The sequence below is a fragment of the Mustela lutreola genome, chromosome 1 (genome assembly GCF_030435805.1).
Source record: "Mustela lutreola isolate mMusLut2 chromosome 1, mMusLut2.pri, whole genome shotgun sequence".
Lineage (NCBI taxonomy): Eukaryota > Metazoa > Chordata > Mammalia > Carnivora > Mustelidae > Mustela > Mustela lutreola.
The window spans coordinates 15,267,424-15,291,614 of NC_081290.1; the positions used below are offsets into that span (position 1 = coordinate 15,267,424).

The 24,191-nt window shown below is 35.6% G+C and overlaps 1 protein-coding gene across 5 annotated transcripts in view; it reads left to right on the top strand.

Annotated features, from left to right (window-relative positions):
• Positions 1 to 24,191, top strand: part of EPHA5 (EPH receptor A5) — a 350,197-nt gene that overhangs the window by 311,581 nt on the left and 14,425 nt on the right. For all 5 annotated transcript variants that reach the window (XM_059160233.1, XM_059160250.1, XM_059160224.1 and 2 more), the window contains 3 exons: positions 10,179 to 10,240; positions 11,656 to 11,865; positions 14,898 to 15,047. In XM_059160233.1, the coding sequence (XP_059016216.1) occupies positions 10,179 to 10,240; positions 11,656 to 11,865; positions 14,898 to 15,047 (422 nt within the window). The remainder of the gene's footprint in view (positions 1 to 10,178; positions 10,241 to 11,655; positions 11,866 to 14,897; positions 15,048 to 24,191) is intronic.

The following is a 24,191-nucleotide window of genomic DNA, read 5'->3' on the forward strand; positions in this document are numbered from 1 at the left end:
GGAAAATACAGACAGTGTCTTAAATATTTATGTAAGTCTATTATACCTAAAGCTAAACCAGTCCATCATCAGTTAAACATTTTGAGCCCCAATATCACCAAAAAAAGAGAGACATCATACCTAACTTGTAACATTGTTGAACAAATTAAATTAAAATATATTTGTGTGTATGTGTGTGTGTGAATAGATCTGCAGCTAATTAGAGTAGTGAATAAATATTTATTTTAATTTAAGTAAATGCATCAGATACTAGTGGACAACACCCCAAAATTATTATAATTAATATTCACTTCCTTTTATAGACCCCTGATTTGTTATAAAACTTGTTTACTGTGAATAGGTCCTGACCGAGACAAACTAAGACAACTAAATTTCTCATATTAAGTCAACTAAATTTGTCATCTATTTTATATGTACTTGAAATCTTTATGAACACATGAGCATATCTAAATTTTATAAATTTTAGTCTAAAAAACAGTACTGGAGCTGGGAATACAGATTAAAAATGTCTATTTCCTAATCAAATATTCTGTTTGCTGTTACTGCCATGAAACTACACATATACGTAAAGCAAAATGAAAATATTTAAAATATTTCTGTCCTATTTTTTGTTCTATGTGAGCTCAAACTGCATTCTCCCTTAATAAATGTACCTCTTGATGTTCAGCCTAGGAAGTCTTCAGCTTGTTTTTAATTTACCATGTTGCAACTCACTTTATTTGTGTCCTTAATTTCATGCTCTCTGATCTGATGCTAATTTATTCAGCAATTATTCTCAACCTGCAGCACACAGATAATGAGACATAAGTGCAACTAAATCTCATGATTTTTCTGATTGTAGCTGAGGTAGGGAGTCTGAAGTCGCACACCTCTGGGTGGGGCCATCATGAAACTTCATCTTTCTTGTACCACTGCTCTACATGCCAGAAACATGAGACCAAATTCCAATTCCTTCTGTGATGTGTTGTTAAAGAGGGCATATCAGAAATATTTATATATTCCTGAGAGACTTCATGAGAAATGATATAAAAACCCCACAGGTCCTGGCTTAATTGGCTCACTCGCAATACAAGATGCTTTAATGTAATATATACAGTGCCAACTTCTATGATTTGAAGAGATTCAAAATTAAAGGAAAAATAGGAGAAATAATTTTCCTATTGCAGCATCTTTAGTTCTTTAAGATTTATCTTTCCCCACTTGTAGAAATTATTGTCAAAGTTGACTAAAGGAATACTTCTATTGAGTCCTAAAATGATTCATAGTTATATTTCTTAATCTAGGATCATGTACAAATAAATATAGTCTTCTCTAAAATTAATACCTGTAAGCAAAATATTAGAGAAACATTAGAGAAATCTCTCCTTATTTGTTTCTATTTCTATGTCTGAGGAGATAGCACATTCAATGACAACTGATTTTTTAAATAGACAATTCTGACTTATTAGGTAAGTTTGCAATTACTTTTCAAATATAGTATTTCATTCTATCTTTTAAAGTCAATTCCATCTTACAGGCTCTTACTAAATATTTTCCAGGGATATTTCAACAATCCTCAAACTAGCCTTCCCACTTTTGTCTTCTCTTAGCCCATTCCATACATACTGCCCCAAGGTAGATTTTACTAAATCACTGCTTTCCTCTGATGATTCATCACCAAACAAGCAAAAAATGAAGCAAAGTATATATACTTTGATGCTTAACCCCATGTAATTTTGGCCATAAGCCCACATTTCACTATTTCTTTTCCAGAAAAACTTATCGAGTCCTTGTTCTACCTCTTTGAAATACTTCATTCAGCCATAAACTGTCCTCTCCACTTTCCTTGGCTCTACTTGACCTTCAGTATTAATTTAGATCTGGCTTTATCCATGAGATCATTGTCATTTATCTTCATTTTTTCTTTCTATTCTCAGTGCCTGCCTTGCATACAAGAACCACTAGATAATGTTGAATGGCTCAGTAAAGGAAAACTTCCCATCCACAAGTAGCTCAGTAAAGGAAAGCTTCCTGGTTCTACATTAGAATTCAAGCCTCAAAGGGCCCAGGTTTTTTTTTTTTTTTTTTTTTTAATTTTTTATAAACATATATTTTTTTGTTGTCTTGTTCACCTGCGTGTTCCTGTATCAGTGCTCAGCATGTGTAGCCTTTCATATATCTGTTGAATGAGTAAATTCTCTGCCAGGGACAACCTTACACACTCGATCTTGTATACTCAAGCACTTCATAGTTGTATGTATAGTGATATCATATCCCTCCACACATTTTATCATCCTTACTACAAAATGAGCTACTTGAAATTGATACATGTTTATAGCCTCCCTAGCCTCTATCACAGGGCCAGACATATTAGGTGATTAAAAAAAAAAAAAGACATAAATGGTATTAACTAAGTGGAATGACTAGATGCATTTATATAAACATTTAAAACTAGCAAGATATATAGTTTTATTTTATTTTAAAAATCTTATCCTATAAAACTAAGGTTGTATTGAAAAAAAAATTCATATGAAGGAAATAGCTTGAGAATCTTTTCAAAAGATCTTTTATATAACATTTACTACTACTACTAATCATTAATATTACTTTAAGAATTTACTAAGCTTAATTCTCTTTATTATCTCCTTTAATCTGCACAATAATCTATTGTTTAGACACTAGTATTTGTTCTCATTTTACAGATGGGAAAAATCAACTTTAAAGAGGTTAAATACCTTATTTAGTATCATAAAACTAGCATAGAATAATGCCACATTTTAAAACTTTCACATAACTTCCAAATCCAAGCTCTTAAAGAGTGTACATTACCAACCTCATATTTCATCATTCAGTATATACTTGACAAACATTGATTTATTCAAAGATATTAACTGACCACCTAATATATGTCCATAGCTATTAATCAGGATACATCAGAGATTAAACAGACTGAGTTCCTGCCTCTATGAAGTTTACTTTGGGTGGGGAGACAGAAACTAAATGAATAAATGTATTTATAATATATTAAATAAGAAAATAAAGCTAGGTGAGGAAACAAGGGATTGCTTTGGTTGAGGATTGGAAATTTCTATTTTATTTCGTTAAAGGCCTCTCTAGTAAGGCTTGAATAAAGTGAAGGTGTGGGTCTGACAAATATCTGGGGACAGAATGTTGTAGAAATAAGCACCAGCAAGCCTTAAATGCAACTTACATGGGAAGTTCAAGAAATATCAAGGCCATTGTTGCTTCAGTGGAATGAAGGAGAAGAGTCGGAAAGAAGTTAACTTGAAGATGCAGTGTTGCTTCAATGGAATAATGGAGAGGAGTCTGAAAGGAACTTAACTTGGCGATGTAGTAGGAGGAGAGATGGTGCACAATATTTGGTCCCTATAAACACCATCTCTTAGTCTTAGCTTTGCAGCCTTTAGAACCAAGATGTGATGGAATCTGATATCTGTGTTAACAAGATCAGTCTGGCTGCCATGTTAAGTATAGATAGTAAGAGCCTATGTTTAAGCAGGGAGACCATGAGGAGGCTACTGACATTCATACGTCTTTATGACTAGAACAGGGTGCTGATCTAGCATGGTGAGGAGTAGTTGGATTCTTTCGATATTTTGAAGACTATCACAGAAAGGCTTCTTGTGATTTAGATATGGAGTGTGAGAAAAAGAGAAGAGTCAATAATTATTAATTATTAGTCATTAGTTCTTCAAAGAAAGGAATTGCCATTTATAGGGAAAAGTCTAGTAGAATCAAGACTGTGGTTGGTAATCAGTAGTTTTGTTTGGACAACTTACATTTGAGAGGCCTATAAGAATATAGTGACTGATTTACCTTTAGTCCTGAGATGTAAAAATGTAAATGTTTTAAAGTGTAAGTATACTTGAATTTTACAATGTGCATTTTGCATAAGGAAATAAATTCTATGAACCAGTGATAAACCGCAATGGAAAAAAATTTAAAGATGAAGTAGAAATAAAAGCCAGCTCATTGATTCAGTGCCTATTTTTCTTTGTTAAGGCATATAATGAAGTTTAAGAAATATGTGTAAAATAATTATTAGCTATTTATAAGTATTCTTCCTGATAAAATCTAATTCTTGCTCATCAAAAAAATAAAATAGAACTATACAAACAAAATGTATTGTCTCATAGATTGACTATTAGTAAATTAATCATTGTATTTTTAAAGTTATTTTCATTATTAATAAAAGAAAACGATCAGATTTCTTAATTCTCGGATACTCCATCTCCTCTGAAAAGTTCATAATTTCCGTTCCATAAGTAATCATCTACCTTCAGTAATGTCAGAACAACTCAAATTAATTCCTAATTTGAGAAATGAGCATCTACTGAAAAAGCTTATCAGTGTAAACCATCTGGAATAAATGAAGATATTAGGGAAAGTTTCGAGTTTCTATTTAGAGACGTGGTGTTTTCATGCTCCTGTTTCAGGTAAAGTATATTAACTTTTTACTTTATCATCTTCCCCAAAATTAAAATTACAGAATGTTATAAATGATTTTTCTCTACAATGTTAACCAACACTAAAGACCATAATGGAATTAACATATGAATACTCTTCTAATTGCCCCATACTTTGTCCTCCCCTTCTTATCCCCTTAGTAAGCATAATCTATTCCTGTTCTAAGCACAAGATTCCATTTTCTCATTGACCATTAACCATTAATAATTGAACCATGATATTTGAGTTTTCTCAAGTTTCCCTTGGGGTCAAAATAAAAGTAATTTCAAACAGCTGCAAGTGTTAGTGTACTAAATGGAATCTAACCCAAACCAGAATGACTGAGTGAAATAAAACTGTAGATATGTAAGTATAAGCACAGGCTTACTTTTAATTATTTACAAGTCTTGTAAAATATTTCTAAGAGAAACCCAGTGACAATTATTCTCCAGTGAATTATGATGCTTCTAAATCAAATGCTCCCTGAATGGAGGCTTAAGTGGTATCAAGTGTTTATTGATGAGCTAATGGTTTCAGAAAAGCATCTGGAATCAATGCAAATAAAATAAGCCCAGATTTAGCTGCAACTTCTGTGATGTGGCCTAGATTACTGTTTCTCAAAACTGTCCGTGCCCCTGAGGATATTGTAAAATGTAGAATGTGTTTCATTAGATCAGATCGAGTCCTGGGATTATGCATTTCTAATATGCTCCCAATAGATGACAGCTCTCCAGGCTGTTGGGGCAATGCTATGAAAAACAAGGGCTAGAGCCACATTCCCCGAAGTTTGTTGCACCTAACTTTGAGCTATCTTATGGAAAAGGACTGCTTTGCCAAGGGCGGCATATTCTCTCTCCTCTTGGATTTGTGATGGATGCTAGCACCAAAACAGTCGTAGAGTAAGGAAACAAACTCAGTTTTTCTATTGTAGTAAAATACCCTCATATGTATCTTTCTTCTTACATTTTCAAGTGTGAAAACTTCAGAAGAATCAGAACATATATAAGTAATAGTCATATGTAAGGTTATTTGTGAGGTTGTATTATTTACTGAGAGAAGCTGACTTCCTACAGGATCTGCCATTAATGGTTGGATAGTTTGTGGCACCATGGTCATGATGACCGAGTTTGTATTAACAGAAAGGAGTAAATAATTGTGAGGTTTTAAAATAAAATTTAAATAAAATAAAATAAATAAAATAAAATTTAAACTTTAAAATAAGTATTTTGAAATTATAGGTATTATAGTGTGGAAGAAAGGAAAATAGCTTTTATAGTCAGATGGACATAAATTTGATTCCCAGCTTTGTTTCTTATACATTTGCACTCATCAACCCATCATATATTGAATCTTTTTAAGCCTGACTTTTCTGTTTCTGAAAAATGTCTTCTGTAATGTCACTATTATGGAATTTAATAAAATTAAAAATAACATTGTGCCTTGTGAAGAGTGAAAATCCAATAAATCAGCAAATTGTAGCTCTTTTATGATCACCAATACTGAATGATTAAAATAAAAGGGTGCTGGGGCACCTGGGTGGCTCAGTGGGTTAAAGCCTCTGCCTTCAGCTCAGGTCATGATCCCAGGGTCCTGGGATTGAGCCCCACATCGGGCTCTCTGCTCAGCAGGGAGCCTGCTTCCTCCTCTCTCTCTCTGCCTGCCTCTCTGCCTATTTGTGATCTCTGTCTGTCAAATAAATAAATAAAATCTTTAAAAACAACAACAACAAAAATAAAAATAAAAATAAAAAAAATAAAAGGGTGGTGAATTCTATAAATATGTTTCTATTTCTACTTAGACTCTGCCTGGGCTAGGTCTTTGGTAAATAATATAAAGTAATATAAAAATTCTACTCTGTGATTAGAATCATGTTTTGACATGCTTTATGAGCTTGTTTTATATAGATTTTTGATAATATGCTTTCAAAATTATCGGCAAATCTATTTTTTGTCTGTACTTCGAGCTGGATAATGGAAAATGATTTATATGGTTTTATTGAATTTACGAGGGTTAGAGTAAGCCACATTAATTATTGCTATGTCATTCTTGCAGGCTAGCATGAACTGAGACAAAACATAAGCCAAACTAAATATAATTAGCATTAAAATGACTCAAGCATGAAAAATAATCGAATGGGTCCTAAAGTGTCTTATTCTTGTCAACAAAAGAAGATCGTGCTTGTTTGAAAATATTCATTTTAATTGCTTTTCTCCCATTTTCTAAAATGTGAGAAGTGTTTTAGTTCCCTATCACACTTCTCAAATATTTTTTGTTATTGACATTACAACCTACACTGTCATAAATAATTAATCTGACTTTTAAAACTAGATGATGAAATCTAAGAAATCTTATAGAACAAATGTCAGGTGCCCATTTCCCTAAAAAGTAATCACTTATTTTTTTCTATCCAAATGTATATTATTCAATGTCAATAAATCTTCTGATCAGTTCATTCACTTCAGAGTATACATTTTTTTCTCCTAAGCTCAGTAAATTTAAAACATGACTGTTAGTTTTATCAATCCACACTAACCTCACTATATTTTAAAAAGGTCCCTTTACTACTTAATAAAAGCACGCTATGAAAATTTGTATTTTTAAGAAACAAACTCATCAAAGAAAAAAAATATTTTTACGCGGGAATTCTTTCCAATTTCTGCTCAATAGACCTTGGGTGAGCAGTACTAAATATGTACCATGGACCCATAATGGTAAAAAGAAAAAAATTAAAAAAAAAAAAGGAGTCCAAAAAATTAAAGGTAGATAAAATGAAGAAATTCTAGAAAAAGAGAATAGGAGAAAATGGAAACTTTTGTGAGTAGAGCTATAGGGAAGTTGCTGCAGTCATAAAGGACTTGAGGCAGAGTGAGTAATGACAGCCACAGATCAGCTTTTGGTTTGATGGACAAGACGTCTACCATACACTACAAACTAAGGGGCACCGTTGAGGGGAAGCTTACTCTATCGTCTCTGGATATCTGCTGGAAATCAGTTCTTTCCATTGCATTTATACTGTGACAATTTCCCCAATGGACTTATGTAAGCAGGGGTCAAAGTCAGAATAAAAGAGCTACCCAGGCAGATTCCAGAAAATGTAGGCCTCCTTCTAGTTGGGTCAGTGCTAATGTTTAGCCAGTACAAACTCTTTGGCTCTATTAGCTGTATATTTATTGAAATACTTCGTTAGTGTTTGGTAAAAAGCTGCTGCCAGGATTTCCCAACTCAGCTTCCTCCCCATTACTTCTGAGTTCCTGAAATCAGGCAAATGAAGGGGTTATGTCTACTACAGCAGGCCCTTCCGGGATACTCCCGCGTTATGTCTGGCGTAACTTAGAATACATAGAGGCGTGTGCCACAGCAGGTGTCAGAAATTCTGGCTTTCACCCTTGGGGTGGTACATTAGTTGTGGACTTCGAAAAGAAAATGGGCTTCAACATTAATGAAAATCTGAAAGGGGCTCTTGGATGTGAGAATGGGGCCAAAAGGGTCTAAGCGGAACTTTGTCTATTTTAAAATTTGTCTGAAATAAAATGAATGTGGCAGTGTCATTAAAGTTACATTAGAAGCATTTCTCCATTTATGATCTTATATTGTAATTTAGTAATGAAAAAAATTACAATCTTTTCTTCTGTTGTGCTGTGACAGGCATTATTTATAAATACATTATGATTTGTATTTATTTATTTAGTTAGTTATTTTACTACTGTGGGCCGGTTGGTTTCTTAAAAAAGCATTTCCCAACTCATCTCCTATCACTTCTGGGTGAAAATCCAAGGTTCTAGCCATAGTTGAACTTGATGGGTTCTTTCATGACCAGATGCCTTGGCACATGCTACCTCTTCTTGCTGGAGGATCTGCCTCCTTCTATGCAGCTCAAATGACATCCCCACCTCTAGTGCTCATTCTCTGCACGTGTAGTGTTTCACCGAATGTAGGCATCTTCAAACATAGGCCTAATGAATTATTTCAGACAAATTTTTAAATTACTTTTATAAACATTATAAAGCAAAAGAGAAATGTGTCTGTGGCTTTATAATATACTTATCATATTCCATTAAAAGAATATTCCTTCTGAAGTATTTTAAAAAATAATTATCTGAGTAAGAAATTAGATAGTCCTATGTTTTTATTTGAAATAGTAAGTTTTTAGTGATCTTGACGTTGAAATGAAAAATATTTTTTCTTCCTAGTTATTTCTTCTTCATATGTAATTGTCTAACTTCCTATAGCTTTATTTGCACTTTTAGATAGTGTTGTATGAGTAAATATGCAGGTTCTAATTCTATGACTTGAAATATTCACTTAGGAAAAATACAGATGTCCATCTGGAGAATTTCATTATGTTAATTATAATGCATTTCCTGAATGTACGAGCACTGTTTTCCCTCCAAATACATAAAGTTTATTAATAGATCTATGAGATAGATTTTTCTGACACAAGATCTCTTTACTTACCCAAAATAAATTAATACAAATTTTATGTGGCATGCTTTTATTAAATAGTAAAGGGACAAGTTCTAAAATATAGTGAGGTTTGAGATGTCTGGGTGGCTCAGTGAGTTAAGCCTCTGCCTTCGGTTCAAGTCATGATCCTGGGATTCTGAGATAAGTCCTGCATCAGGCTCCCTGCTCAGCGGGGAGCCTACTTCTCCCTCTGCCTGCTGCTCCCCCTGCTTGTCCTCACTGGCTTCTTCTTTCTCTGACAAATAAATAAATAAAATCTTTTTAAAAAGGGGAATATGGGGTAATAAAACTACTAGTCATGTTTTAGATATTTTCTCATATAAAGAAGAGTTTTTGGTCTTGTATTTTTCATTCTGTATCACAGATATATTATATTCAAAGATGCCATAATTTTATAGGGAATAAAATATGACCTATTTTCTTAGCCAACTTGTACCCAGCAAAAAAGTTGACCAACAAATTCTAAGTGATAGGCTGTACTGTAAGTGACTTGCAAATGTTCACCATACCTCTACGGGGTAGGTGCCATTAACACCCTTATTTCACAGATGGGAAAAATGAGGCACAGAGCTAATAATTGACTTTCCCAAGATTACATCATAGGAAGTGATTGTTCTGGAATTCAAAGCCAGGCAGTGTGACTCTGGAGTCTGTCCAGCTACATTGTAGCTTGTACTTCTGTACTAGACATAGAAGGGGGAGAAAACAATGATTGCAAGAGAAGTTTCCAGATAGCAAGAGGAATTAGAACAGAGTTCTGAAGAATGAAAATATTTGGATTGATAGAGATTGTGTGTGTGACAAAGGAGAAAAAGAGAAGTAGTCACGAGGAAAAGAGTTATAAGAGTATAGAAAGAAAGTTAGGCAAATACAACATATAGTCAAGGATTCTTAAGTAGTGCAGTTAAATGGCACAGGAGTTTTTGTTCAGAATTGTGGAGAAGAAAATACATTCACAATGCTTTACCATTACCTCTAAAATAAAATGCATCCTCAAACTCATTTTGACATAAATTGATTTTAATATTGAAAATGATATATTGTTATATCTGAAGTGCCAATGTTACTATTCTTCAATACTTTCTTCTCATTAGCCCCACCCATTACAGTAAGATAACAGCATGTCATGAATTTACTTGCTATTCGAAGAGGACACTTTTTAAAAGAATATATATAGTTTGGACAAAAATTAAACCTTCCAGTAAACTTTTCCTAGATAAGTATGCAAAATCAAAAAGTTGCAGTTCATACCACTGTTTTCTTTCCAGGCAAACCAGTGATGATAGTGACAGAGTACATGGAAAACGGATCTTTAGATACATTTTTAAAGGTAGGTTTGAAACACGGTTATGACTCAAAGTGTTGTTTGTATGCTGCCTGTGATGTTGAAGTTGAATTTGAGCCACTTTAGAGTTTTTAAATCAAAAGAAATATCTGGAGTCAGAATAGTTATGCTTCAAGAAGTAAAATTTGGTTTGTAAATTTCCCTTTCCAGAAACTTAAACAAATCTAATTCGTATGTCCCTACAACTTTATTTAAATGTATGTTAAATTGCCTTCCAAAAAATGAAAGAAAGAGGTGATAAAGGAAGGAAGTAGGACAGAAGGAAAGAAAAGGAAAGGGGCAAAAAAAGAAGAAGATTTTTCACAAGTACGTTTCTCAGAGTATCTAGTATCAAGGAAAAAAAATGTCTAAGGTCCATGCAAACCATCTGTATTGATGAGGGGGTCAAATAGACTCACCATCCATCTGAGAGCCAACCCCTCTTCGTACAAGAGGAACGGCCACGTAGTTAACAGACAGTATCACTAATGCTGTCAGATCTTCTGGGTTGCAGGAAGAGATTCTTTTTACCTGCAAGTGTCTAAATTTTATTGTCGGTACCTCGCTGTATTACTGCCCTAGTCTTGTGCCAGACGGTGTAACATATTTGCATGTCGGATTAAAGCGATAGCCTGTCCCTTCTTCACATTTCATATGGCGACTGCTACCATTGATTAGGCGAAGTGATGGGACGATGGCCTTTCTGGGGATTATTCCAAGGTCCTGTGCATTGATGATGGCAGTTGACTCCCCAGGCCAAGTCTTCTTCTCATCTCGTCTCTACCAGATTCTGTTACCAAATTTCTTATACATATCTTCAAGTTCTCTAGTCTCTTAAGGCCATATTATTCCTACTTTTCAAAATAATCATTAGTTGGGCGTTATGCTGTGTGCCTGTGCTAAGTCCAGGGCCCCTGACAACGTCAGCAAGCTGCCGAGAGACACTAACGTCCTGGGCCTTGCTCCATCGTCTTCCTCCCACGTGCTCCTGAAGAGTCTCCTTCATCTCCTCCGGCCACTTCTTTTTTTTTTTTTTTTTTTCCTCCCAATGTGCCTATCCCGCTAGCTTATCTCAGAGCACCTCAAAAAAGGCACAGTGTTCATCTAAGGTAGGCACTAGGTTGGAGGGGTGAACATACTCCTCTGATGACTGAGAATAAAGGAATTACAATGCTAGTTAGGGCAACTAACTGGAATTTTTAACAAGGGCTTTCAAAACCTTGCTGGCTTTGACCAAGCAGAGGACTGATCTGTGTTCCCAAGTTAATGATCTATTTCATAATTTTTTCCATTCTCCTTCAGACACAAATTGCATATGAGGTTGGTGAGAGTATTAATTTGGGGCTTGAAGGCAGATCTTTTTAAATGTCCCCCCCAGTGATTGTTGCTGCTGGATTAATATTTCTACATCATTTTAATAGAAAAACGACGGGCAGTTCACTGTGATTCAGCTTGTTGGCATGCTGAGAGGCATCGCGGCAGGAATGAAGTACCTCTCTGACATGGGCTACGTGCATAGAGACCTTGCTGCCAGAAACATCTTAATCAACAGTAACCTTGTGTGCAAAGTGTCTGACTTTGGACTTTCCAGGGTGTTAGAAGATGATCCCGAGGCAGCCTATACCACAAGGGTAAGATCTAACAGAATGCATTTCTGACACAATAGATGAGAGACAATTAATTTTTAAAGATTTTTAAAGGAAATAGCAAAAAGAACATTCCTCTCACATAGGAAGACAGAGAGAGAAAGGAATGGTCTGGGGTGGGGGGATAGAAAATCTGACAATTCTACTTGTTGAATATTAGCAAATTTACATATTAAACTCAAATAAAGTATTCAGTTTCTGGGGCACAATAATTCATTTTTTTTCCTACAGATACTGAAAACAAAAACTTTAGGTTCAGAGTGAATACCACAATATATAAATTATTCAGAGTTTTAAATTTAAAAGAGAAAGTTAAAGAGAGAATCTCCTGGGGTGCCTGGGTGGCTCAGTGGTTAAGCCGCTGCCTTCGGCTCAGGTCATGATCTCAGGATCCTGGGATCGAGTCCCGCATCGGGCTCTCTGCTCGGCAGGGAGCCTGCTTCCTCCTCTCTCTCTCTGCCTGCCTCTCTACCTACTTGTGATTTCTCTCTGTCAAATAAATAAATAAAATCTTTAAAAAAAAAAAAAGAGAGAGAATCTCCTACATTAAAAGTAATTAATATTATATATACGATATGAATATATAAACATGTATAACATTATTGGATAACCTAAACTCTCTGCACTATAGTGTCTGCATTTATAGAACAAATATAAAAATAGCTAAACCTCCCTTTTAAGGACTCACATGATACAAAATAAGAGAACTATTCCTTCAAAAAGTTTTGATTTACTGGAGGTATTTTAATGCCTAATTACTTCCCTGACATGTTATATTAACTGTTAAGCTCACATCTATGGAAAATTGGTCACTAACTCATGTTGTCATAATTAGCATAAATCAACATCCTTTTCCAGCAAAGTAATTGCTTCCTGAATCAATATGGTATGTACCGACAGTTCTTTTCTGCTGGCAAACGATGGGTATTGGTACAACAGAATTTTCTGGGCAGTCTGTGCATTGCACGTTTTGAGTTTGAATCCCTTATTTTAATTCTAAATCCTTTCAATGTCAAGAAAACATGAAATTAGATATCCTTAATGTTCCAACTCCTTGTGAAGCTAGAAATATTTTTCATTGTATCTTTTCCATCATAAGATTTGGTTAACTTTTTTTTAATACAGAAGAACACTTTTGGCATCTCACATTCTTAAGATAGATATATTACACATTTGCTTATTTAATTCAATTTTTAAAAAATGACTTCTACTCATAGCCTAAGAATAAACTCTTTTCATAGATTATAAGGCTGTTTTTGTTTTCATTTTTTTCCAGGGTTGCTTTGTGACTCATGGATGTTTAGGGACTGTACGATACTGAAAATTAAGAGTAACTTATCTAAGCAAACAAAGCCCTCTAATCGTTAGCTTAATAAATCAATAAATTAATTGGTAGAATAGCCCTCTTCTCCTAGACCTAATTATCATTGTCATTATTTGCCTTGAATAAAACCTCAATTAAGAATTCTCTTGGGATTAGAGCTACACTTAATAAACTTAGCCTAAGCAAGAAGGAGGTTATAGAAAAGTCCATTCCCACTATGATTGGTTGATATCTTGGTTAAATGCATAAAATAGATTTGTCAAGGTCTGTGTCGGTGTATCATCCTGGGGAGAGGGGTACGGAGGCAGAGTTCCTGAGACCCGCAAGACCTACTCCTCTGAAGTGAGCTGTGAGAGCAGTTTGTGGAAAATCCATGTACTGAGAGATGAGAAGATAAGGGAACTTCAGATAATTGTGATGTCAGATATGATGGTCAGAGGACCAGAGGAAAACTCCTCCGCTGAGGTTTGAAGTCAATCAACGAACTATGATTTTAAGAGGAATAGTGAGAACATATTATAGATATCCCAATGACACCTGGCCATGCCTAATGATGTGATCCTATCTATGAACGTATAATTATCAAAAGTATGTATCAGGAAAGTCTCCTTAAAGTGGTGTTACCATATATATAAAGGACAAATAATTTAAACGTAGTTTGAATAGTTCAAATTAACTGCAGCTCATGCAACAACTTCAAGCATCACATCAAACTGTTATTTCTCCAGGTCTTGAAACTTTGATTCATAAAGAGCAACTTAAGTTCCATTTTTCCTAGTGTTAAATTATATCCTCTCTGCCAAATGGGAAGGCATGAATTAATCTTAATCTTTTTTATATGAAAATATTCAAAGCCTATGCATTTCCCCCTTAAATATATTTTTGCCTGTGAATGAAATGTTTGGTTTCCTGAGTTTGCCTGCAGGATATAAAAATGTTTATTTTGTGAACTAAGAGGAAACCTACCAAACCATGTTTTTTTTTACTATTAAAAAATTCCAGACTTGATAATGTCCTAAGTTTTCACCACAATCTAATTGCCATAATTTTTAATATGGTTAGATTAAATGAGAGCTCTACCTCTTAGATGAAAATAAAAACAGTCTGTAACACCACAAACACAAAAATGCATTGGCAGAAAACAAGAGAAGTCCAGTCTCAAAGAAATTGAACAGTGATAGGGGACAATATAACTATACGTGATTTTCACGCTTGTCTTATTAACTGTTAAACCTCTCAGGGTTGCATTCAGCAATCAAGACTTCCCATTTATAATTCCTATGTTAAAGGAAAAACAACAACAACAAAAAACCCAACAACAACAACAAAAACAATGCCCTGGGAATTTTAGTCCTTTACTCTCTGTTAGAAAGTCATGAAAGTATACCTTATTGATTTGCTTGACTGCCTACTTTTCCCTCCTCGAGCTGCCCTCATGATACTGTAATTGAGATGTGGGTCCTGTATGTGTTCCAGTAGTCAAACAGACTTTAAACCAGAAACCTTCCGGACAGTCAATTAGTAGTCAGCCTACAAGTGTTCACGGCCTGACATATGTGAAAAGAGACTGCATGCTGTCAAACAGATTCACTTAAAAATGCTACATCTCTTTCCAGATCTTTCTAGGGAGGCAGCAACATCCTGAGATTCATTTGAAGTCGGTGGTAATTCTTGTATTCTTTTTCCACTTTAGGGAGGCAAAATTCCCATCAGATGGACTGCCCCAGAAGCTATAGCTTTCCGGAAGTTTACCTCTGCCAGTGATGTCTGGAGCTATGGCATCGTGTTGTGGGAGGTGGTGTCTTACGGGGAAAGACCCTACTGGGAGATGACCAATCAAGATGTGAGTATGGAACTACTCTCCTCCAAGTCTGGACTGAAGTGCTTTGTTCTCTGAGTCAGGAGACAGAACATTTTTCATTTCTCACAATGGCAGTTGCCTAAAAGAAGGAAATACTTTGCTTCTCCTCTGATCTGTTTTGTTGTTGTCAGAATAACCTTTATGCAGAAACTCAAAATAAGTTAGTACAAAGGAAAGGAAGTTACTATTACATAAAAGTCAGTCCCTTGCCAGACAGTGTTAGCTGTACTATAGTGACAATTCACTCATTTAATGTCACTACCATTTTCAAAGATGAAGAACGAGCCATCAGAGAATGAATACTGACAGCCACGTTTTTATGATTTGCATTTGATAAAGGCAGCTAATACTCCAAGCCAAAAGGATAAATGATATTGATTTAATAGTGGATGTTCTTAGGAGATAAAAATAATAATCTATGTTTCTTTAAATTAAAAAATATATAAGAAGAGTTGGATTGTCTATTTAATTTGCAGAAAAGCACAGATTTTTTTCTTATATAGAAAAATAATTCACACTTAGAATAACAGGGACCTAAAATTAAAGGATCTATGAAAAACTCTTCTATTCAAGTTCAGAATGTTTATTATGTGATGCCTGAAACATGGCTCTTTGGTCTTTGCCTTTGTAATTTTCCATTGTTACTAATCAATACAGTCCTTCCCATTTTGGATTACACAGAAATTTGATATTTGCCCTTCAAATAACAACAAGTATGAAAGCAACTAACATTTCTTGAACTCTAACTATGTGCCATATACTGTCTTAAGTGCTTTATCAACTACCTCATTACTTCTTTCTAAAACCTGTATATGGAGCAGTCTTAACTCAACAGCATACTGATTTAAAGCATTTATTTTTCCTCCAATTATTTCTTTCATCCATGCTCTGTAAAATCTCCCACTCCTCTGCCTTTAGGGGTTATTAGACAGAGACTACAGCTCTGCAGCTGCATTTTATTGAAACAACAGTCCCATACCAGTAATTAAGATTCAATTTCAGATATAAAATTTCAAGTCCAGTCTAAATCAAAGTCAATGCCGTATCCATTTCAAAGTGGTTTCCGCATCCACAGAGCCAGCCTGACCCTCACTACCTAGACTGGGAAGGAAGAATGGTCATGTGTTTGCTCCTCTTCCTCCTCCGTCAAAGTTTGTACCTAGATTTTCCAGAGTTGTCCTTGATGGATATGAAGAAAAGAAAGGGCAGGATTGTTTTTATGTTCGTTTGTGGATGCCTCCTGTCGGTCAGATCCCCGAACACCGGTTTTCCAGTGAGGTGTGTGTCAGAGCTCTTGCACAGACTCCTGGGGAAACCCTCACTCTGCAGGTCACTAGAGGGTGAGGATGCACTGGGACTTCCCACAGCTCCTCTCATTCGCTGCCTTCTCCCGACCTCACGGTCTCTCACCGTACAGTACACGCGTATACATCACTGGCGAGAAACCCCTTCTGGTTGGGTTGCTCGGCCATTGTTCCTTCTTTTGAAATATGATTGCAGACTGCTCCAGCCAGCCTGCCTTCTTCAAATCTCTCTGGGTGAGAAACCAGGGTCACACTTCAGCTTTTCCAAGAGTAATTTCACAGCATTCTTCTCTGATAGCAACACTAAATTGGGCTTAATGCATTCCTACTTCTCAATAAGCCTACAGCAAGGCAGCCAACCTCCCCTTTTTGTAGTTACTACAAATTGCTACAATTGGTTTTCTTTGTGTCCTACTCAACTTGGCTTTGGGAGGGAGTGCTGATTTATAGTTCTCTAAATTTAGGAGAACACAGTATCCTTTTTAGGTTTATTATTTTGGGCTAGGGCTATGGTACAAAAAAAAAAAAAAATCACTGAACTCTTATTATATATTTGACAACTCATCAGAAAGATGCTGTTGTTATTCCTGTTTTTAAGTTAAGAAATGGAGCTTAGAGAGATTAAATGACTTTCTTAAGGTCACAAAAAATAATAATAATCGTTACACCAGAAATTTAAACAGGATTCTCTAAAATTAGTGTACCAAACTACCACACTGTCTCTGATTGAATCAATGTTTACTTCTTCCTTTTGTTTTCAACGAGCAAACCTAGATCAGCCTTTTGAATGAGTATAAAATAGTCAACTCAATACATAATAATTACTCTGAATTTTTAGTCTAAAGGAAGACTACACCTATTTGCTATTTACTATTCTCCAGAAGAATGCCAAACAGTAACTTGAACTATAGCATACTTCACAGTTTGGCTTCCAACTTTTCTCAAGGACTATGTTAATGCGTTCTCGCTAACGTTTGTGAATGTATTTTATTCTGCCATGACGGCAGTGTTTGTTTCTTCACTCAAAGAAAACCTTTACTCTTTATTGGACTAGTTAACTTCTTCTCAAACTTAACAATATTTTTACTTCTCATTCTGTCATTCAGAATTTTTAGTCCTTCTCAACTATGTGTATGATACGTATAGCCGTGTCATCTACATTATTGGCAATTATACCTGATATAGTTGCATCTATCATAAATAAAATTATAGACCACAGTACAACATGAGGTGAGGTGAATGCTCGTAAGTGTTTCTGTTGATCTTAACTGGGTATGCTCATGTTCCTGGAGTTCGCTGGTCTACACTGGCGCACCCTTGCTCTAATCCATGTGGCTTTCATGTTCCTCTGGAGACCTACAGACTAGCCTAGATGTGAACTCATCTGTCAAGTGCCTGAAGGGCCAGAGGGATCCCAAGGGCACCTCCTTCTGTAACATATCTGCTAAAATCACATTAGCCAATCCTGTAATCGAGGGATTGGTCCAGTCATACTGTCTGTTGTGAATGGACAGTATAAAGTCACATGAAGACGGGCATAGAAATTGGGAGGTACAAAGGATTTGGGACACATATATTTTTCTAATTTTAGCCATTTGAGAGTCTTGATATTCCATCAGATAATTAATTTCAAACTATTTAGAAAAATAAAAGGGAATGCTGATATAAATTCTCAGGAAATTATAACAATAAAAAGTAAAATTTTGGTCTTGGCTGGGTTTTCCAAGAATCTAAATACAGTTTACAGTAAATGATTATACAGTTGCAGATCTTCCTAAAATGTCTGATTTTAATAAAATGTACAGTAAAAGCTATATATTTTATCCCAAGTTCACACTCATTAGTGGAATTTAATTTCTATGTATAGCACTAAGTTTGATACCCTCAATTTCTGTCCCAATTTGTATTCAAGAAACATGACAGATCTACTGCATTTGAAAATCATGATCACTGAATATTTCTTTGGAAAAAAATTCTCAAAAAAACAAAATGACTGATTTGGTGTTTTGAATGCTATATCCCATAATCTCTACATTGCAGATACTACCTGATTCTAAAAAGGCATTGCAACATGAAAATATGACATTACCGTACATGCAGAATATTCTAAATCTCTCAGAGGAGACCTTCCACTATGTGAAGGAGACAGAACGCTGCAGTCAGTTTCTTTTGATATAGGACTGCCTCCGTCATCACAGAGAAAAAACCATAACAACACATAATAAAAATAAGCCAGAATGACTAAGATAATTTTAATATCTGACCATGAACTCCATGAACTAAGATAATATCCTGAAGTCAGTAGAAGCTTCTTTATTTGAGAGAATACATTTTAAATGTTAACATTTTTCTGAACTTAAAATCAAAACCAAAATAAGATTTATTAGCATGGCATTTTTATATTTAGTGACAGTCTTTCTCTTGTATTTATTAGGAAATGTATGAATACATAGAATATACTAAGCACATAGATTATAAAATGTTTTAAAAACTAATTTATTGGCACCTGTGTGGCTCAGTCATTAAGCATCTGACTTCATTCAGCTCAGGTCATGTTCCCAGGTTCCTGGGATCAAGGCCCGAGTCAGGCTCCCTCTTCAGCAGGAAGCCTGCCTCTCCCTCCCCTACTCCCCTAGCTTGTGTTCCCTCTCTCGCTGTCTCTCTGTCAAATAAATAAATAAAATCTTTAAAAAAACCCCTCATTTATCTTTCTCAATCTTCTCATGTGAGAATTACTTGAATTACTTTTCTTCTTCTTCTTTTTTTTTTTTTCTTGGTGACATTCAGTTTTCTACTACTATTTCTGTTGGCCTAGATCTGACTCTAAGACAGCAAGAATTTTTGACCCAAAAAGATGTCAACCTACTTTGTACTGGGTGTGCTTCTCATCCTCTTTCTATTCTTCGTTGTAATTACTGATATATATATAGATATACATCTGGTATATGTATCTTTTATCACTGGAATAACTACTGTATGATAGCACACAACATGTTATAATTAACCAAAGTATGAAGAATTCAGTTTTCAGGTAAATATTGAATATTACCAAGATTTGACAGTGAACAAAGTATTTGACTTTTAGCCTCAGTAAAATGAGTGTATTTGACAAATATTGGTCTTTGAAGATAATATTAGTCTTCTGAGGATAATATTAGTCTTTTTAATGCTGCCTGCCCTTAAATGAAAGTAATTATTTTAGTGACTGGTAACCTCATGTTAATTCTTATCCCTTTGGAAAAAAGAGATCCATAAAGAAATATCAATATTTAACTTCAAAAGCCCTGTATCTTGCTATTTAACAAAAATGACAACAAAAATAAGAGACAAAAATCTAGAACTGAAAGACAGTCATTTTGGGGGCACCTGGGTGGCTCAGTAGGTTAAGCTTCTGCCTTCAGCTCAGGTCATGATCTCAGGGTCCTGGGATCAAGCTCCACATCAGGCTCTCTGCTCAGCAGGGAGCCTGCTCCCCCCTCTCTCTCTGCCTGCCTCTCTGCCTACTTTTGATCCCTCTCTCTCGAATAATAATAAAAATAATCTTTAAAAAAAAAAAAAAAGAAAGCCAGCCATTTTGGAATCTATAACTCTTGGTCAGTTGTAGTGATTATACAAGGGAGTGGACTTGAATAGAGAGAATTCTTTTAACTTTATTTTATTTTTTTAGTGTTCCAAGATTCATTGTTTATGCACCACACCCAGTGCTCCATGCAATACGTGCCCTCCTTAATACCCACCACCAGGCTCACCCAACCCCCACTCCCCTCCCCTCCAAAACCCTCAGTTTGTTTTTCAGAGTCCACAGTCTCTTGTTGTTCATCTATACCTCCGATTTCCCACAACTCCCTTCTCCTCTCCTCCCAATGTCCACTGTGTTATTCCTTATGCTCCACAAGTAAGTGAAACCGTATGATAATTGACTCTCTCTGCTTGACTTATTTCACTCAGCATAATCTCCTCCAGGCCTATCCATGTTGATACAACAGTTGTGTATTCATCTTTTCTGATGGAGGCATAAACTCCATTGTATACATGGACCATATCTTCTTTATCCCTTTGCCTGTCGAAGAGCATCTTGGTTCTTCCCACAGTTTGGCGACTGTGGCCATTGCTGCTATGAACACTGGGGTACAGATGGCCCTTCTTTTCACTACAGAATAGAGAGAATTTTTAAGATCCCTTTAATCTCTGGAACTCTACGGATCTAAGATTGATGTGCTAAGAAAAAGACATACTCAACATACCTTTGATAAATATTGGAAACAGAAATAAATCCTACAAAAAATTGGTGTATCTGGAACTATTTCTGTAGTATCTGACATTTTTTCCAGGAATATATATTTAAACTTTAGTACTTCTGAAGAGCATCATATCTCACAGTAACAAAATAACTCATATGTGAGATTTCAAGTAAATACCTAATAACATAAGCGCTCGCAACCTAAGTAGAACTTAATTCATCAAAACACAAAAATCTGATTCCCTGGAGTAAGATTCATAACTTTCCCATATTATTTCCTTGGGAAATAATTCCAATGATGCGACTCCTCACCCTGATAGGAAGATCACAGATTTGCTTGCCAGAAAGATTTCAGTGTAAATCTTACCACTGCTGCTTCTTGGCTGTAAAGATGGGCAATTACTTAACCTCCTGGAGTCTCAAGTGTTTCATCTATAAAATGTGTATAATAATGTCTATCTTGGAAATATATGGTAACAATAAATGCAGAAAATACATGTACAGTTTGTATTATGGTACCTATGATATAATATCTGGGCCAGTCTAAGTCCTGCAGGAAGCCTATGCCAAGAAGGAATTCGATATACATTAGTACCATGAAAGAGCAATTCTTGTAAGGAAGAGGGATGAAGGATAGCTTGGAGAGATGTTAGACTGTGGTAATATTGCCTGTCATGGGAATCACATAGAAATGAGCCTATCTTATTATCCCCGCCATGCTCAATAACTGACTGGAAGTAACCCGTGCAGAGCTTGGCATTGGTGTAAATGGGATGATGGCTTTGGAACGGTTAGTGCTGAGGGTTGTTGATCAATTACCATGTAGCAACTAAAGATCTGAGAGACAAATTGTCATGATTGCTAGGCTCTGCACCCTTTGCAGCACAAACCTACTTTTCCCCAGCCAAGTTCCGGGAGCATCTGTTTCATGGGTCCGTAGATTCTGAAACTTCCTGAGGGGAATCTCAGAAGAGGCCCGTATGGAATCGCTGTAGTCCCTGTGGTTTCAGTGGATCTCAGGACCTCAGGTCCTTTGCCTCTCCTTCCTCTACTATCCAGTCTGGATTCCCCTCATTTACCAATCTGGCAGGTCATAGCGGCTGAACTGACAGCCTGAATACATCTTTAATTCTTGGGGGTTAGCATTTTCAGGCCACAGTTGTTACAAAAGAGTAACAAGAAGCCCCAGGTGCATCAGCTGGGTTCCACAGGTATTTTTCCCTGCCGCAATTGTGTGAAATCAGCTTAAATGCCCTATGGATGGACGTATGATAAGCTACCTGTAGTGACTGCTGGAACCAGCTTGAACCAGCTTGCACCAGTGAGCAAATTTTCAGGGAGCTCATGCTGATAGTTTGCACTTGATATGGAGGGAGTCTTCATACCACATAAACAAGAAAATGTTACAAATATGCTGCCCCCCCCCCGAACCCCCAAGGAGAACCAGCTGTTCATTATTTACCAGTGCATCAGTGAGTATGTGATACTCTCACACATTCTTTCCTAGGAAGTCCATGCCCTCATTGAGAGATATGCTGTGGGGTGCAGTGTTTGTGGATCAAGCATTGTAAAGCTTGTAATGCTGGCTGAGCCTCTGTGAGTGGGGAAAGCAAACTGTACCCAGAATGTGTATATATATATATGAATGACAGGACAAAACCACTGACCCTGAGATGAGAAAATGGGTCCAGCAGAGTTAGTTTGCTGCAAGTGAAAAGTGTCATACTGGGTACTCAGTATTGAAGTTTTATGTATTAAGAGAAGCAGCATTTTTTAAAAGATTTTATTTGTTGATGTGTGAGAGAGAGAGACAGATGGTGACAGAGAGAGTGAGAAAAAGAGCCCAAGAAGGGAGGAGAAGGAGAAGCAGGCTCCTGCTGAGCAGAGAGTCTGACCCAGAACTCCATCCCCGGACCCTGGGATCATGACCTGAGCCGAAGGCTTGACTGTCTGAGCCACCCCCGGGCCCCAAGAAACAGCATTCTTAAAATTATGTTCAGACTGTGGATGTACACAATGCCAAGGAAATGCATAGTTTAATACTTCAGATTTGGGATGCCTGGGTAGCTCAGTAGGTTAAGTACCTGCCTTCAGCTCAGGTCATGATCCCAGGGGCCTGGGACTGAGTCCTGCATCAGTCTTCCTGCTCAGTGGGGAACCTGCCGCTCCCCCTACCTGTGCGCTCTCTCTCTCTGACAAACAAATAAATAAAATCTTAAAATAAAATACTTCAGATATAGTGCATATGAACTGGTGCCAGACTATCAAACTTCTGGTTGTCTTTTTTTCTTTTTTCTCCTTCTTTCTTTTGTCTATCTTAACCATCCACATTAACACATGCAGTAGCAATAAGAAAGTCAATTGAGATTATGATTCACTTGGTTATATGTTATAAACTTTATGAGAAAATAAATAGTCTAAATTGCACTTTGATAGATTTCAAGCATTTTACTACCAGAATACACATGCCATTCATTTCTCTTCCAAACTATGAAGGAAACAGTAGTTAAAAAAAAAAAAAATCAGTGTATCTAAATATAAAATCTAAAGTTATAGTTTAAATGTACTTTGAAGATAAATTCTAAAGATAAATGTAGAGTTAAATTCAGTGATCTAATTTCCTAGACCAAGTACTTAAGTTAACTTAGAGACATAATATTATATTTCTATATATAAATTTACCTGAAAATAAAATTAAGTAATATATTCTGGAAGTAATTTCTCAATCAAATAACTTATAAAATTCCTATAAAACTAATGACTTGGTTTAATTTATTCATTTCAGAGTCTCATATGAAAACTAGTTGCTCAGTGGAAGAAAGACAATGTTTAAAAATGTAGGTGCTAAAGGAAAAATAGAGCTTTTTTATAGCAGCTTTGGGAAAAAATTCATTATGAAATAAATCAGGTTTTAAGTAAGTAAAAAGCACTGTTCTCACTGAATAGTGCAATATTTCATGACTTAAATTATGTTAGGACATTTTATTCTGGTACATATATGTTATTAAAGATAATATCCACTGACATCAGCAATGAGAAGTCTTATGATAAGCAAATTAATAAAAAATGAATGTCCCTCAATATGTAAGTTCAAATGGTACTTTTAATTTTTCATTTTTGCTCTTTTATTTGCTCACCAAAGAGAATAATTATTTTCTCAATTTATTTGGACATTTTTCTTTTGTAGTTAGTATCTATTTCTCTTGAATCTGTTTTTTTTTAATCATTTTATTTTTCAATATTTATGAACTTTTACACATTAGGTAGGCCAACGATATGTTACTGTTTTTATAACAGTTTCTACCATGGTTTACATTTTAATTTTTTATATTGTTTTTGAGTTCACTAAGGTGGTAGGTAACTCTCAGGAATTTTGCTCATAGTTATTCAGTTATTTATCTGACCATTTGTTTTTGGAGTCCTGGAGTACTTTTTAGTCCTCTGCCTGAACTTAATTATTTGTACTTCTCAGGAACTTTTATTGTATGCCCTTCCCAGGGAGATATATGCCATGTCTGACTTCAAATTGTGACCAAGTTATGATGACTTTCACATTTACATTATCATATCTAATATCTCCTG